The sequence below is a fragment of the Bos taurus genome, chromosome 4, assembly GCF_002263795.3.
Source record: "Bos taurus isolate L1 Dominette 01449 registration number 42190680 breed Hereford chromosome 4, ARS-UCD2.0, whole genome shotgun sequence".
In the NCBI taxonomy this organism is placed as follows: domain Eukaryota; kingdom Metazoa; phylum Chordata; class Mammalia; order Artiodactyla; family Bovidae; genus Bos; species Bos taurus.
In genome coordinates, this window is record NC_037331.1 from 56,468,184 (window position 1) to 56,486,308 (window position 18,125).

General features: G+C 40.0%; 1 protein-coding gene across 4 annotated transcripts in view; it reads left to right on the top strand.

Annotated features, from left to right (window-relative positions):
• The window catches only part of DOCK4 (dedicator of cytokinesis 4), a 479,778-nt gene that overhangs the window by 348,487 nt on the left and 113,166 nt on the right, over positions 1–18,125 (top strand). For all 4 annotated transcript variants that reach the window (XM_059885863.1, XM_059885865.1, XM_059885864.1 and 1 more), the window contains exons 25-26: positions 2,457–2,591; positions 12,901–12,999. In XM_059885863.1, coding sequence (XP_059741846.1) covers positions 2,457–2,591; positions 12,901–12,999 — 234 coding nt within the window. The remainder of the gene's footprint in view (positions 1–2,456; positions 2,592–12,900; positions 13,000–18,125) is intronic.

The following is an 18,125-nucleotide window of genomic DNA, read 5'->3' on the forward strand; positions in this document are numbered from 1 at the left end:
GCATGCTTGCTTATAAATGGGGGTAACCCCCTGCATGCTCATGGTTCAGAGGTCTGGTGTGAAGTCCATGTGCGAAGGATGTCCTAGTTTAGTTCCATCAGTTTGCACCTGTTTACTATGCAGCCTCATCCGTAACAACGTTTACAAAGCAGGATTGGCAGTGAATGTTGGGATGCCTGTTTCTCTGCCTCCCACTTACTAGCATGCTATCGTTTCCCCATTTTCCTTCCCTTGGAGTTATGATCACCTTCTGAAGAGCTCTGCAGTCAGCTGGCATGTGCTCCCAGTAGAAGTCTTGGACATAGGACTCCAGTACTGTGGGAACAGTTGTTGTTATTTAGTTGCTAAATCAAGTCTTTGTGACCCCATGGACTGCAGCACACCAGGCTCCTCTGTCCTTCACCATCGACCGGAGTTTGCTCAGACTCATGTCTATTGAGTCAGTGATGCTTATCTAACAGTCTCATCCTCTGTCACCCCCTTCTCCTCCTGCCTTCGATCTTTCCCAGCATCAGGGTCTTTTCCAGTGAGTCAGCTCTTTGCATCAGGTGGCCAAAGTATTGGAGCTTCAGCTTCAACTTTAGTCCTTCCAATGAGTATTCAGGGTTGATTTCCTTTAGGTTGACTAGTTTGATCTCCTTGCTGTCCAAAGGACTCTCAAGAGTCTTCTTCAGCACCACATTTCAAAAGCATTGGTTCTTTGGTGGGAACAGAGTTGGCCCTTGAGAGAAAAAGGCCAGAAACTCTGTGTCTGAAAGTATGGTGTGAGATACCTGCATAGGAGGGACCATTGGTTTTTACACACCCAGTTCATTAAAGTACAGCTATACCGTGCCTAGTGAGAATGCTTTTGCTAACTCTCATTGCTGAGAGTGAGAAGTAAGTTTAAAAGGTTACTGCAGAAAACCAAAAATGTCAGGTGTTAGTAGAGATGATTTTTTTCCCCTCCTATTTCATTGTTGAAGTTTTGGTCAATTTTTGCACTTATCTGATAAGGAAGTCAGAGCAGAAACTCTGTTCTGGGGGGAAATCTTTAGTAGTTTTCTTTCCATTATAAGAAAGTTGATCATAAAATCCCAGCCAAAAGGGTCCTTCAAACTCATATTTTCTAAAAGTTTTCTTTGCAAAAGTAATCTTCTTGCTACACAAGGCATTTGTCATCATGGTCCTTTGTCTGGTGCAGGTGTAATAAGAACTCAAATCCAGTACCTTTAGTCAGTGCAGAAAATTTTGCTCTCTCTCAAGTTCTGGGGCTTAGATAGTATTCATTTTGCTTTGGGAGAGCAGTCCCACCACAGCCCCTGACATTAAGTCCAGTCTGTAACTAGCATCATTCATTTAGACTGAATGCTGTTTGCTAATCTTTACATTCATGGGAAATAGATGTGGAAACAGTGTCAGACTTTATTTTTGGGGGCTCCCAAATCACTGCAGATGGTGATTGCAGCCATGAAATTAAAAGACACTTAATCCTTGAAAGGAAAGTTATGACCAACCTAGATAGCATATTCAAAAGCACAGACATTACTTTGCCAACAAAGGTCCATCTAGTCAAGGCTATGGTTTTTCCAGTGGTCATGTATGGATGTGAGAGTTGGACTGTGAAGAAAGCTGAGCACCAAAGAATTGATGCTTTTGAACTGTGGTGTTGGAGAAGACTCTTGAGAGTCCCTTGGACTGCAAGGAGATCCAACCAGTCCATTCTAAAGATCAGTCCTGGGTGTTCTTTGGAAGGAATGATGCTAAAGCTGAAACTCCAGTACTTTGGCCACCTCATGCGAACAGTTGACTTATTGGAAAAGACTGATGCTGGGAGGGATTGGGGGCAGGAGGAGAAGGGGACAACAGAGGATGAGATGGCTGGATGGCATCACCGACCTGATGGACGTGAGTTTGAGTGAACTCCGGGAGTTGGTGATGGACAGGGAGGCCTGGCGTGCTGCAATTAATGGGGTTGCAGAGTCGGACACGACTGAGCAACTGAACTGAACTGAAAAATCACTTTATAGGAATAGTCATTTACACTTAGGAGTTTTGGAAAATGACCCATGCAGCTCCGGTGATGAGAAGAGTAAATGTAAACACAATCTGAAATCAAAAGATTACAAACTCTTAAAACCAAAAGGGATGTTTAGTGAACTGTCAGGCCCAGAGAGGCAAACTTAACTCACAGAGAGACACACACCATGTTAGTGGCATAGCTGGTGTTCTGAATTAGTTTGGGGTATGTTCCAGACCATCACCCCATCTTTTTACTTGCATCCCAGGTTCCCACTGCACTGCGAAGTCACATACTCTTGGGTAAAGTGTTAACATCTCCGTGCATTTTGTTTTCTATGAAAGGTCATTCACTTAGATAAATTAGGAGAGGTCCAGGACTGACGAGCTCCAGTCCTTTGTTAGGACTCTTATTTTAGGCCACAATTTCCTGAGCATATTATTTCTTTTTCCTTTAGGAAAAATCTGTGCTGGAGGAAATAGATGTGATAGTGGCCAGCCTGCTGGACATCCTGCTGAGAACCATCTTGGAGATCACCAGTCGTCCGCAGCCATCTGGCTCCACCATGAGGCTTCAGTTCCAGGATGTCACGGTGAGGCCATGGCGCAAAACTGCAGAGTTGTGCTTGTTAAAACCTCAGTTGCTTTGAGGGTGGGTTGCTGTAAGAATCTGGGGAATCTGAACTTGGGAGATGATCTGTGTTCATTTCAAATGTATGTAAGTTTACCTTCGTTTTACCAGGGGATGAGAATAAGATGCATATTTGTTAAAAGATCTTGGATTAAGATATTTCTAATTGCAGAAAGCTCAAATTGGCCCAGTTTTTTTCCCCCCCATTTTGCCAAATTCATGTTAATCTGTGGCTCTATATCCTCAGTCTCATTGATAACTATCCATTCTCTTTTCATTCATCAAATTGCTTGAGAAAGTTAGAACATTGAAACAGGCCAATAGCAGTCAAGGGTCCTAAGTTTTGATTGTGAATTTTTCTGTATGGCTAGTAAGGATCTTTGGAGAAGGCAATGGCACCCCATTCCAGTACTCCTGCCTGGAAAATCACATGGACGGAGGAGCCTGGTAGGCTGCAGTCCATGGGGTTGCTAAGAGTCGGACACGACTAAGCGACTTCACTTTCACTTTTCACTTTCATGCATTGGAGAAGGAAATGGCAACCCACTCCAGTGTTCTTGCCTGGAGAACCCCAGGGATGGGTGGGCTGCCGTCTCTGGAGTCGCACAGAGTCGGACATGACTGAAGGGACTTAGCAGCAGCAGCGGTAAGGATCTTAATTTGGTGGCAGGTTGGTGGGGGTGGTCAGTTTCCTCAGCTATAAATTGTGGAAGTTTGACTTGGTGATTTTGAGATAGCTTCAAGCTCCACTATTTTATGAATTTAATGTAGCATGAGTTATAAATATTAAGCCATAATTTATGTGATAGTTTATTTGTATATATATTTATATGTGTGTGTGTAGAGAGAGAGAGATATAGATGGATGGATGGGTACATAAATTTTCACATTTGAAACTCACATTCAGTTGACCAGTGTGGGCTTTTTTTTTTTTAAGGTCTGATTCAGAACATTCTTCTAAATACCACTTGCAGAAATGGCAGTAGATGTTATAGTTTTCATGGTTATTAACCAAAATGTCAGCCTTTTGCTATTATTTTTACAAATTGTGCACTATAGAACCACTATCATAAGAATGTTTGCCTAGCTCCTGATGAAGATAATATTTTTTTCTTTTACTTAAAGAAATAGAGGATTTCCCAGGTGTCTCAGTAGTAAAAATTCCACCTGCCAATCCAGGAGGTGCAGGTTCGATTCCTGGGTCAGGAAGATCCCCTGGAGGAGGAAACGGCAACCCATTGCAGTATTCTTGTCTGGGAAGTCCCATGGACAGAGTTGGGTACAGACCATGGTGTCACAAAAGAGTTGGGCAGGACTTAGGGACTAAACAACAAACAACAACAAAAAAGAAAGCCCACGCTGGCTGTCCTGCCAGGGTTGAATGCCTTAAGGATGGCCATTTTGTATTGCATCTTATTTTCTCTGCTTTCAGAGCTGAGATTTACCTGGTTCTTCCTGCCAAGCTCTAGGTTTGTTTGGAAGTAAAGTTACTCAACTTCTTTTAACAAACAAAGGTTAAAGATTATATGAAAAAACTTCCTAATATATGTAATAGTTGTACTGCCTTATTAAAGAAAAGAAGAACAAGCTATTAATTTCATGTGTAAAATGCCACCTACCTCATAGGGTTAGCTTTGTGTATTTGGCAACTCTTTTGTCTATAGTAAATGCTCAAAACATGTTTTTTCTTAAAACCACTGGAGATCATTATGGGTTTGAAAGTTTGCGGGAGTTTGTTTTGAATTTTTTTGTTCTGTCTTCTCATGTTTTTCTGAAATTTTTATTTTGTGATAATTTGAGTCACATGCAGTTGTGAAAAATAATACAGATATTCCATGTTCCTTTTATCCAGTTTCCCTAATGGTAACGTCTTTCAGAACTATAGCACAGTATCACAACTAGGATATCGACAGTAATGCAGTCAAGATGCAGAATATGCCACCACCCCAAGAATCCCCTATCTTGCCCTTTTATAGCCAAACTCAATTCTCTCCCATCTTCACCTCCTTCTTAAGCCTGTCAACCACAAAATTTGTTCTCCTTTTCTTGTTATTTTGTCATTTTAGGAATGCTGTACTTGAGTCACTTTGCTGTACAACAGAGAATTGGTACAACATTGTAAATTGACTGTGATTTTTAAAAAATTTTTAAAAAGAATGTTATACAAGTAGAACCATACAGTACATAACTTTTGTGATTGGCTTTTTTCTTTTAACTCAGCTTAATCCTCTAGAAATTCATCCAGGTCAATGTGTATGTGTATATATACATATATATAAATATATATATCTGTTCCTTTTTCTTAGTAGTTTTCATGGTGTGGATGTGCTATAGATATGCTATACCGAAAGCCATCTTGGTTGTTTCCAGAATTTGGCTGTTACTAACAAAGCTACTATAGACATTTGCATGCAAGTTTTTATATAAGCATATTTCTTCATTTCTCTAGGATAAATACTCCCAGGAGTATGGTTGCTGGATTGTATGGTAGTAGCCTATTTTGGTTTTTAATAAATGGCCTTACCTATTTCCATAATGGGTGTATAACTTTACATTCTCATATATGCAGTGTATAATGAATGACCCAATTTCTCAGAACCTCATAAGCATTTAGTGTTGTCACTTTGGGGAATGGGGAAGGATGGGGACACTCTGATAGGTGGGTAGTGGTATCTTATCATGGTTTTGACTTGCATTTCCCTAATGATTAATGAGGCCAAACATCTTTTCACATACTTTTTTGCCATCTATATATTGCTTTCAGTGGAATGTCTTTTTATGTCTTTTCTCCTTTTTCTAATTGGATTGCTGTCCTTGGTTGAATATGTCATTTACAAATATTTTATCCCACTCTGTAGCTTGTTTTTTTCATCATTTTAACAGGGTCTTTTTGTTGTAGAGCAAAGGTTTTTAATTTTGATGAAGTCCAGTTTATCAGTTTTTCCTTTGATGGATCATGCTTTTGATGTCAAGTTTAAGAACTCTTTTAGTCTAGCCCTATATTCTGAAGGTTATCTCCTAGGTTTTTTTCTCTTTTGCTAAAAGTATTATAGTTTTATATGTCACATTAAACTCTGTGAACCATTTTGAGTTGATTTTTATATTCATTGTGTCAGGTAATTTTAACATCTCTATTATCTCAGTGTTGACATCTCTTGTCGTTTTTCATTCAGTTTGAGATCTTCTTGGATTTTTGTATGATGAGTGATCTTCAGTTGAAATCTGGACATTTTTGTATTATAAGACTCTGGATCTTATTTAAACCTTCTGTTTCTCATGGCTTTATGTGACACTACTTAGCAAGGAAAGGGTTAGGATGCCAACTCATGATGGGCAGTTGGAGGCAGAAATCCAGGCTCCTTACCTTGGCTTCACTGACACAGAAGAGTCATCATGAAAATACCTGCCCCCTGTTTGACTCTCCATTCTGGAGACAGATGTTGGGGTATCCCATCACAGCCTTGTAAACAGGGAAATCTGGACTCCCCATTTGGCTCTTGCAGGTTTAAAACAGCCAGATTTTTGTGATGTTGAGCTACAGGAGAAGTGACTGCTAAAAGTTTTGTCTTGTTAAACTTACCCTTTCCTGGTGCTTTGGCTTAAGAGAGCAGGCTTTCTGGGAGATGCCGAGCAGAGGCGAGGGTAGCGGGGGTAGTTAGGTAGATTGTTACAATTACTGTTATTTCAAGGAGGCCAGCGTCTTCAACTCCAGGAGCAGGATATAGGAGGCAAAAAGAAAACCCAGAGAACACAGCACCCTGTCCTTTCTTGGGTCTGAGGTCTCTAGCAGGCCTGTTCTCTTTCCACTTTCCAGAGTCATCTTGTTTGTTTTATATATAATGGAGGGGTTTTTGTTGTACTTGGCAGATGGAATTGGGAAAAGCATATATACTCCAGCTTCCCCAAAGCAGAAGAAAGTCTCCTTCATTTTGGTTTTGCTGGTGACATTTCAACTGCTTCCTGGCAATACAGCTCCAACACAGTCCTAAAATTATAATAGCCGAGCAAACAAAATCACAGGAAATGCTCCATGTGGTCAAAGACTGCCCAAGATCAAAAGCTAAAACTCTTTGTCAAACTGCTTTGTATCTATCAACAGGGTTGAAGCTGTCAAATTTTTCTGGGCCATACATGACCTGTAGGTCTTCACAGCGTAATGCTGTAGTTTAGTTGCTCAGTTGTTTCCGACTCTTTGCAACCCCTTGGACTGTAGCCCTCTAGGCTCCTCTGTGCATAGGATTTCCCCAGCAAGAATACTGGAGTGGGTTGCCACTTCCTCCTCCAGGGGATCTTCCCCACCCAGGGATCGAACCTGTGTCTCCTCCTTGGCGGGTGCATTATTTACCAGTGAGTCACCGGGGAAGTCCTCACAGTATAATAATCAGTGCATATTAAGAGACTTGAGAAAGCAGTGAGTGATGCTCATGGGTGGGTTTGGGCAGACAAGGGGTTTGTCCGGTTTGCTACAATTTTAGGAAAATCACATAAAGTGAAACCCTTCCCACAGGTAGCTGTTTTGTGGCCCTTGCCATGTACCAAACCAAACTCTGGGTATGTGGGATGAAGTTTGCAAGAAATATGCACTTAAATAGTTTGGTATCTTGGATTTTATAGATTTTATGCTTCAAGATAGTTTTTTTTTTTTTTTCCGAATCCCCAAGCAGACCTGGTCTGAATCCTACTCTGCCCTTTGATTAGCTGTGCATGCTCTGGGCAAACTTCTGTTTAATTGCCTTTAAAATAGAGAAAGTAATTGTACTTATCTCAACGTGAGTTTGAGGGTTTCATCAAATCTATAGAAGTGTTTAAGCACTATCAGTACATGTTAGCCATTAGTAATTGTGGTAGCAACACCAGTCCATAATATTATTATTATTGTAGAAGTAATACCTATGTTGTTGTTGTTATTGAATGAATCAAGTTCGGCTGCTTCCCGTTTACAAGATCAATTACACATTCACAAATGGTAGAAAAGAAAGATGCCTTTAATCAAAATGCCAGCCATCTGGGGACATGGTGAACTCAGCATTCCCCAAAACCACCTCCAAAGATTCTGCTCAGCAACAAAAGCTTTTAAAAGAAACAAGGAAGTAACCTCAGTTCATCATGGAGATAGGGTGTCAGAATCACCGCCATTCTTCAACTGTGCGCAGACTTGTCCAACCCTTGTGATCGTCCTCTAGATGTTATCTTGTTCATACAGTTCGATCACACATTTTGTTCAGATTACTGAAGGGAAAGCTAGAGAAGAGATCTGGTCATTTGTTCATTACTTATTCTTCATTTCTACTTCTTTGATCTACAGAAAGAATGGACAAGTTAGGCAAAGTATTGTGTGATTAAAAGATTTGAAAGCTGTGTTGGGCTGGGGATGAGTAGAACATGAGGGTGCCTGGTTTAAAAGTTAGTTATAGTGTATCTCTGCTAAAGTGACAAGGAAAAGGGGCTTCCTGCTGAAGGCAGTTTCCTATAAGAGCTGCTTTATTGTTGTTTATTATTGCTGTTTAGTTGCTAAGTCGTGTCCAACTCGACCCAACGGACTGTAGCCCTCCAGGTCCTCTGTCCTTGGGATTTCCCAGGCAAGAATACCGTAATGGGTTGCTGTTTTCTTCTCCAGGGGATTTTCCTGGCCCAGGGATTGAACCTGCATCTACTGCACTGGCAGGCAGATTTTTACTGCTGAGCCACCAGGAAAGCCCCTAAAAGAGCTACTTACTTTTTAACTAATTCTAAGGTGAGAAATAGGTCCTGATCATTGGCAAGGTTATTTTTCTGGGCACTGAAGACCTAATTTCTTCCTCTTTCTGAATTAGAGAACAGGCTCTCTGAATAGGGAGTTTTTCCATGGCAGTCCTACCCTGAGCACCTTTCTGTCTTTACAGAAAAAGTGCCCACTATAAGTGGACATGCTGTGGGTAAAAGCCGGGCCCACCGTGTGTCATGGTGACGTGTTTCAGCTCTCTGTAAGTGCCACATCTGTCACCCTGTCTCCTGGTAACACCAACAGGGCGACTGGCTTCCACTCCTGTCACAATTCCAGATAACAGTAGCCTTATTTTTACCATCTAAATGGGTTGTACTTCTTGTTCTTCTACCAACTGCTGTTTAAGCTTTAAAATACTCTCACTAGTTGAGGGGAGTTGGGGGAGGGTAGAGCACCATTGTAATCAGTTCCTTTCAAATGTCTCGTTGTACATGGAAGGAGACTTTATAAAGAGGCATATATGGCCATTTGTTCACCCCCGCAACTATTGGACTCCAGAGTTCCTTCCAGTTGGTAAATGCATCTGTGTACATAGTTCTGTTCAGCACCATTTATAGTGAGGGTGACTCAGTTCAGCAGGAGCCATGTCTAAGACATAGCTCTACATTTGTCTAAAGTTTTTGTGTGCTATGGACTGTGTTTGAGGGAAGAAGAAGACAGAATTCTATAAGGGGGAATTCTGGGGGAAATTTGGGTATATATAATGGAAGGTTTCTTGAAGACCTTATAGCCATCTACTAACCTTATTCTCAGGTATTGGTGGAAATGGCCATTATACTCAATCTAGTTGTAATATGCATGCAACCACTGTGGCATGGAGTTCTTGCTAAAGGTGATTTGTACTTAAATTCCAACATTAATATGAATTGAACCTTGGCCGACAGTAATTTTTTATTTTTAACAAATTATGAGTCTACAGCTTTCATGCAGACACTTAAAGTCTCTTAAAATTACAGGTGAAAAATATGTCAGTGAAATATTGGACATCTCGGCCTTTTAACAGGGTTAAATGTTCCTAAACTGATGAAGTGAATAAATAAAATGACATTGTAAGGTAGATATTGGAATTGACAACATGTCTTAAATGTGCCAGGATGAGAGATTAGCATGACAAGTTGTTTGCACTGGGCCTAAACCAGATATGACAGAGATAAATAGTCAATCATATGGATTCAGAGAGAGATTCTCTTAGTACAGTGACTGTAAAGATTTAATGAAAATCTTCTCATTTTTGAGTAATTTTTATGATTTACTAAAATCATTAAAAATAATGTCACTTAAGATATATCACTATTCATAGAATATATGTTGAAATAAATAGTCTAAGAATGTTAATCTCGTAGATTACATTGGAGATACATTGGAGATAGTGTGGTTAAGATGTAGAAAAACCGAAGATGAAAAATTGAATGCATTTCAACTAACTAGATTTGTGTTTTCAGGTTGAGACATAAGAGCAGCTAAAAAGTGCAGAGTATATAACAAAGTAATATATTGAGCTTAGAGGGTATTTCTGCTAGCCCATACTGGTGAGCTCTTAAATATTTGTCCTAAAAAGTGTGCAGAAATATTAATTTGTCATATCTGTGTGTTGCAAATTATTATACACATGCAAGGAGTCAACTTGCATCTCTTGGTACTGTGTGTGTGTGTGTGCACACACGTGTGTGTGTGTGTGCATGTACTCAGTCTCTCAGTCATGTCTGACTCTTGCAAGCCAGTGGTCTATAGTCCACTAGGCTCCTCCATCCACGGAATTTTCCATTTAAGAATACTGGAGTGGGTTGCCATATCCTCCTCCAGGGGATCTTCCCAACCCAGGGATTAAACTGCATCTCTTGCATCACCTGCATTGGCAGGTGGATTCTTTACCCCTAACATGGCCATAAAGTAGCATCCTTGGGCCTCCCATAGCCTGGTGGCTTTGACTGTCTTGACTTAGCTACTGCTATTGGTAAATGCCACTTCTCTGAGCTTTTAGTCTCAAGTTGTACATATGAGTCTATAATATTTTCCCATGAAAACTCGAAGAATCCAATTCCCAATTAAACTGCATTTCTCTTAATCCACATTCACTTACCACTGGTTACCTCTCTTATTGTGCTTATACTGTTTTAAATGTACTTCAGTTCAGTTCAGTTCAGTTGCGCAGTCGTGTCCGACTCTTTGAGACCCCATGAATCGCAGCATGCCAGGCCTCCCTGTCCATCACCAACTCCCGGAGTTTACTCAAACTCATGTCCATCGAGTTGGTGATGCCATCCAGCCATTTCATCCTCTGTCATCCCCTTCTCCTCCCACCTTCAATCTTTCCCAGCTTCAGGGTCTTTTCTAATGAGTCAGTTCTTCGTATCAGGTGGACAAAGCATTGGAGTTTCAGCTTTAGCATCAGTCCTTCCAAAGAACACCCAGGACTGATCTCCTTTAGGATGGACTGGTTGTATCTTCTTGCAGTCCAAGGGACTCTCAAGAGTCTTCTCCAACACTACAGTTCAAAAGCATCAATTCTTTGGTGCTCAGCTTTCTTCACAGTCCAACTCTCACATCCATACATGACCACTGGAAAAACGATAGCCCTTGACTAGATGGACCTTTGTTGGCAAAGTAATGTCTCTGCTTTTGAATATTCTATCTAGGTTGGTCATAACTTTCCTTCCAAGGAGTAAGCATCTTTTAATTTCCTGGCTGCAATCACCATCTGCAGTGATTTGGGAGCCCCAAAAAATAAAGTCTGACACTGTTTCCACTGTTTTCCCATCTATTTGCCATGAAGTGATGGGACCAGATGCCATGATCTTCATTTTCTGAATGTTGAGCTTTAAGCCAACTTTTTCACTCTCCTCTTTCACTTTCATCAAGAGGCTTTTTAGTTCCTCTTCACTTTCTGCCATAAGGGTGGTGTCATCTGCATATCTGAGGTTATTGATATTTCTCCCCGCAGTCTTGATTCCAGCTTGTGCTTCTTCCAGCCCTGTGTTTCTCATGATGTACTCTGCATATAAGTTCAATAAGCAGGGTGACAATATACAGCCTTGACTTACTCCTTTTCCTATTGTACTTAAAAGTAGGTAAATTCTTTGCTGAGCAAAAGTTTCATTGAAAACAAATATTTTAAGTTAGAAATGCGTCAGGAAATGCAGCAATAATGATTTTGTGTGTGTATGTGTGCTCAGTCACTCAGTTGTGTCTGACTCTTTGTGACCCCATGGACTGAAGCCCTCTGATCTCCTCTGCCCATTGGATTTTCCAGGCAAGAGTGCTGGAGTGTATTGCCATTTCCTTCTCCAGTGGATCTTCCTAACCAAGGGATCTAACCCACCCACATCTCCTGTGTCTCCTGCTTTGGTGGGCAGATTCTTTTCCCTCTGAGTCACCAGGAAAGCCTGATAACAATTTTATAACTCCTCAAATCTGTGGATGCTATACATTTTTTTTCCTTTTCATTATTAATTTTTAAGATTTTGATTTTATAGGAGTCAGTTGCATAGCACCCAAGCACAAAAGAATCACAATTAACTTTAACTATTCTTAGACTTGTGGTTGCTGAGGGAAGGAGGGGTAAAAGGGGAGGGATGGATTGGGAATTTGGGGTTAGTGGGTACAAACTAGTATATACAGGATGGATAAACAAATTGTCCTCCTGTATAGCACAGTGGTCTATCTTCAATATCCTGTGATAAGCCATAATGAAAAATAATATGAAAAAGGACATATATAACAATCACTTTGCTGTACAACAGAAATTAATACATTGTAAATCAACTATATTTCAATAAAATTTTAAAAAATTAACTGGTCTTAAAAGGAGATTGAAACCAACATTATGCAGTGTATGGCTTTCTCTGCACCCAGCAAGTTAGCTGATAGGCCCTCTAAAGAGCTGGAGAAGATCATAGGAATTCAAATATTGAGCAGGAAGTTATAGGAAGAGCTTGGAGTATAAAAAGCTGGAAATAACTCCAATTCTGCCAATTTCTTTTTAGCCCACCAAACCTATATTTTACTTTCTTTCAATTAGTATTCCCTGTGCTGTACAGCAGAAATTAACACAACATTGTAATCAACTATACTTCAATTAAAAAAAAGAAAGAAAAATTAGCATTATATTCCCTACCTTATAGCACTGATAAGAGGTTTAAATGATACAATGAACCAAGGCACAGTAAATGCTTAATAGTCAGAAGCCTCATTGCCTCACCTTCTTTAAGTGTATGTAGTTACTACCCTACTGAAAAGCTTCCACCTAAGTTAAACACACACACACACACACACACACACACACACTCTAAATTATAAAATGCATGTGTACCAAGTAAATGATCATCATCACAGGGAGAAATTTTGACTGTAATATCATGGTTAATTTAGATTAAGACAGTATCATGGGGTAAATTTGGATCTTAGTGGGTTTTTTCCTTCAGGTGTTCTATTTGAGAGTTGAAAGTAAGTTGTTGATGTTGTTTTATGTACTTGCTAAAAAAATATGCTTGATCTTTTTCTTCATTAGGGGGAGTTTGTTGCTTGTCTCCTGTCCCTATTACGGCAAATGACAGATAGACATTATCAGCAGCTTCTTGATAGTTTCAACACAAAAGAAGAACTAAGGGTAAGTGACATTATACGGTGTTCTTTAGTATGTCTTTTTAGTTTCTCTTTTTCTTATTTATCATCATTCAGATAAATTTTTGACCATTGCTTTATCTGATTCCATTAAATTCTGTTTATCAGATTTATCCACAGATTTGCTCTTCTGTAAATTGACTTTTTAAAATTTCTGTACCCAAGCCAAGAAATTAACTCTTATTTTGGATAAGCATATAAGGTTTGAAACACCTATCATCAAAGTCCAATAAAGTAACCTAGAAATAGAGTAACAAAACTAATGAGACAAAATCAAATAGACTAAGTCTAGTAGTGGTAATGATGCCTTAATAGAAAATAAGGGAGAATATATTTTAGCTGATTTCATCCTGCTAAAGCCACAGTGAGAAGTTCTGGCTACAACATTCTGACTAGGGAGGCAGAGTTTATATTTGATATTCTCTATAGGCTGTAGTCTAATCACTATGCTATGCTACTCTGACAGTCTAACATTAAATAGGAAATATTGATGTCTGGTTTGTAAAAGTCTGATCTTTGCTAAAATTTAGGGAACCTTAATGCTTCCTTCCTTTAAGGCTTCCTGGTGTGCTGCCATCCATGGGGTCGCAAAGAGTTGTATACAGATGGCAACTAAACAACAACAATGCTTCCTTTGTTCACTAAAATCTTAGAAGTTGATTGTCCTCAGTCATAGGAATGATCTGTCATTAATTATGTTTATTTCTCTACCATTGCTTCAGTTTCCAGACAGCTTTATACATACACCATCAAAATGGAAGGGTTTCTCTAGTGCTGGTGAAACCACCGTCCTTCTCAGATGGGACTTGAACCCACAATCTTTGACTTAGGAGGGGACTCAAAACCTGTCTTTCCTATTGAATCTGCTCACCTTCTCACCTGAACTTACTGAAGCTCAGGTTCTTTTGTTTTGTCACAGAAAGAATTCAGCAAGAGGCGAAGTGATAGGCAAACAGTGAGTTCATTAGCATAAGATGCTTGTGAAAGATACAGGTGGGCCAGCAAGAGTGCAACCCCGAGAACAAAGAGGGCTACATTTTTTGTAATCAAAGAAAAAGTGGGGAAAAGACTACCTTCTTCCTCGTTAGGGGGTAGATATAAAGGTTTTACATCATCAGTTCTGTCTTTGAACCCCGTGTGGTCTGAGACTGTCATGGCACTATTTAAGTCACATGTAGATTAGCAAAAGGGTGTTGCTGCTGCTGCTGCTAAGTCTCTTCAGTCGTGTCCAACTCTGTGTGACCCCATAGATGGCAGCCCACCAGGCTCCACTGTCCCTGGGATTCTCCAGGCAAGAACACTGGAGTGGGTTGCCATTTCCTTCTCCAATGCAGGAAAGTGAAAAGTGAAAGCGAAGCCACTCAGTCGTGTCCGACTCACAGCGACCCCAGGGACTGCAGCCTATCAGGCTCCTCAGTCCATGGTATTTTCCAGGCAAGAGTACTGGAGTGGGTTGCCATTGCCTTCTCCGGCAAAAGGGTGTTAACATATACTAAAATAGAGTAATTCATCTCAGATTTTGGTATAATATCCTCTTTCAAATCGTTTCTTTCCCCTTTCACCTGTATTCCTGTCTTGACTACATACAGAAATGCTGCTCTTCAAAAACCATTAACTTCCTGACTTCGTGTAACGTATCTATTGTTTTGTGTTTTAACTATCACGACTTGTTCACAAGTCGAGTGTGCCTTTCACTTGAATGCACCTGATCTTCCTTAAAGGTGGTATAGATTGTTGCTAGGTTACTATCTTTTTTTGAGTGATTAGCCTATAACAGTCTCACAAACCCTCTTAAAATTCTGTTTGTCTTTAATCCTCTAGTGAGATTCCCAAACTATTTAATTTCCCTCCTCTGTCTCTATCACTGAGGGATGAAAAATTATAAGACAGTGGATATAGTTACACTGTAAGAATTCCATGATTAAAAGCCTTCATGGTGTCAATGGATAGGGAAAAAGTGGAAGCAGTGTCAGATTTCATTTTGGGGGGCACCAGAATCACTGCAGATAGGGACTGCAGCCATGAAATTAAAAGATGCTTGCTCCTTGGAAGAAAAACGATGGCAAACCTAGACAGTGTATTAAAGAATAGAGAGATCACTGCTGACAAAGGTCCATATAGTCAAAGGTATGGTTTTTCCAATAGTCATGTATAGATGTGAAAGTTGGACCATAAAGAAGACTGAGCACTGAAGAATTGATGCTTCTGAACTGTGGTGCTGGAGAAGACTCTTGAGAGTCCCTTGGACAGCAGGGAGATCAAACCAGTGAATCCTAAAGGAAATCAGTCCTGAATACTCATTGGAAGGACTGGTGCTGAAGTTGAAGCTCCAAAACTTTGGCCACCTGATGTGAAGAGCCGACTCATTGGAAAATACCCCGATGCTAGGAAAGATTGAGGGCAAGAGGAGAAGGATGCAATAGAGGATGAGATGAATGGATAGTATCACTGACTCATTGAACATGAGTTTGAGCAAACTCAGTGAAGAACAGGGAAGCGTGACGTGCTGCAGTCCATGGGGTCACAGATAGTTGGACATGACTTAGTGACCGAACAATGGTGTCTTAGAGCAATATTTATAGTTTCAATACAGACAGTGCATAAGGATCACTTCTGTTTGACTTTTAAAAGTTGTATGATCTCAGATGAATTTTTCAGTTACCTTGGATCAGTTTACAAGCTGAGTCATATGAAACAAAGAATAGATTTGGGCAGGTGTAATCTATTTGACAGTTGATTAGCATATGTCCAAGCCTGAAAATATCATGTTTTTCATGCTTGTATTAATATTTAATCTTGAGGTTAGAATTTAAAATGGATAGATGGATCTTAGAGCTTATCTACTCTACATACAGAAATCCATGTGATTAAAAAGGAAAATAATTGTGCAGTTATGAACTATCATTACAAGTTGAATATTTAACACAGCTGAGGAATCATTAGGTTTTACGAAGTTTATAACTTTGTATTTCAAAATTCACATAGGAAAAGATTACGTATTTTCACAGAGCCTAGGAATTAAAAAAAAAAAAAAAAAGTGGAAAAGCATAAGCCAAAAATGAATTGTTTAATCTAGGTATTGAGTTTTCTGCTTTAATATTCATGTTAACAATAATAAAGCAAATGAAAATAATGAGTGGAATGTTTCATGTGACTTTTCCTTCGGTCAGCCAAATACTTTTTCAGAAGACAAATGTCCCTCTTCAAAATAGTGGGCCCTAAAAACAAAACAAAACTGGACTTTAAGGTCAGGAAAATTAATTACTGATATTACTTCATCTATCCTTTAGGAAATATAGATTGAGCAGTTCAGGCATACCAAGTGCTATCAGTGTTGTTATGTAACCAGCAACAAAAAGGCCAGTTCCTGCTGGGGGTGGAATCAAACAGGTAATGGCAGTGACATAGGCAAATGAGAGTGGTGAAGACACGGAGTTAACACGCAGTGCTTCGGAGCATCTAGGAACTGCAGCCAGCCCAAACTCAAGGCTAGAGGAAAACTTGCCAAAGGAAGTCTTGGCTGAAAACTGAGTAGCAGTGTGCTGGCCATGTTTGGCTAAGACATTCAGCTCTCTCAACTATGTTGTTGCTCAGTGGCGAAGCTGTGTCTGACTCTTCGTGACCCAATGGGCTGCAGCACACCAGGCTCCTCTGTCCTTCACTCTCTCCTGGAGTTTGCTCAGATTCATGTCCATTGAGTTGGTGATGCCTATCTAAGCATCTCTTCCTCTGCTGCCCCCTTCTTTCAGCTGTAATGTCACCCAGATATCCTGATATGCCACATCTGCCATTCTACCGTTATAATAGTTACTAGAATCTGGAATATCTTTGTTTATATATATCCCAATTCCTAGCTACTAGGTTATATAAGCTTCTTGACGTCTGAAACTATTGCTGGTTTGCTGTATCCTCAAGCTCAGAGCTTGCCTAACACATTGTCGGTATTCAGGCAGCATCTGTGAATTGATGGACTCACTGTGGAGTTTAGAAGAGAGTTGTAAAACATAAGCCTCTCTGAATATATGTAGACTTTATTATGAAGACATTGGAAAACTATGGAGGGTTTTAAGAAGGGACAGACGTGGTCACATTTGTATTAAGGAAGACCAATCTGGATGCACTATGGAATTATTGGATATTTGGTAAACTTGATGAGCATTTTCAATGCATTGGTGAGAATGGAAAGCCAAGGTGTCATAGACTGAGGGATTAAAAAAGAAAAAGATGTAGTGGATGTAAACTGTATTTCAAGAGGAATATAAGGTGTCTACTGAAGGAGAACTTGGGCTATTAGAGGAATATTTATCATGGAGAAAGCTTAAACATGTTGAAATATTAATAATCAGAGCTGGTAGAAAGGGAGACATAAAAACAAAAAGGTGCTAATTCACCAGGGAAAGTCCCTAAGAAAGCAGCAGGAGGGACCTAATTAATCTTACGCCTTGCCCACTGTAAGACTGGAAGGGAAATAACTAGAGTGAAGGCAGGCTGGAGGCATTTATCTTATGAAAGGCTAATTAGTCATCTGGTTTTCATCTGTATTTTAAAAATTCAGATGCCACCTTTTAGCATATAAGTTTTTCATGTTCTCAATTTTCTTCAAAGTCAGATATCTATATTCATGCTACTGAAACCTGTTACAAGACTTTCCAAAGATGATTGCAGTGGTCCACAGTCCCTTAACTAGAGTCCTCATACCACATGTGTTGCAGAAATCAGAATGTTTGCTACTCCATAAAGCTAATGTGGCACGTGTACTGTGAGTATCACCTCTAGCATCTCCAGGAGTACTAGCAGTAGCAACTACAGTTTGACCCTTGAACAATGTGCAATTGAAAATCCACATGGAACCTATGGTCAGTCCTCTGTGTATGTGGTTCCTACCTGTGTTTCCTCTGTATCTGTAGCTCCACATACACTGATTCAACCAGCTACGATTGTGCAGTATTGGGGTATTTACTATTGAAAAGCTGAAACTCCAATCCTTTGGCCACCTGATGCAAAGAACTGACTCATTTGAAGAGACCCTGATGCTGGGAAAGACTGAAGGTGGGAGGAGAAGGGGACAACAGAGGATGAGATGGTTGGATGGCATCACCGACTCAATGGACA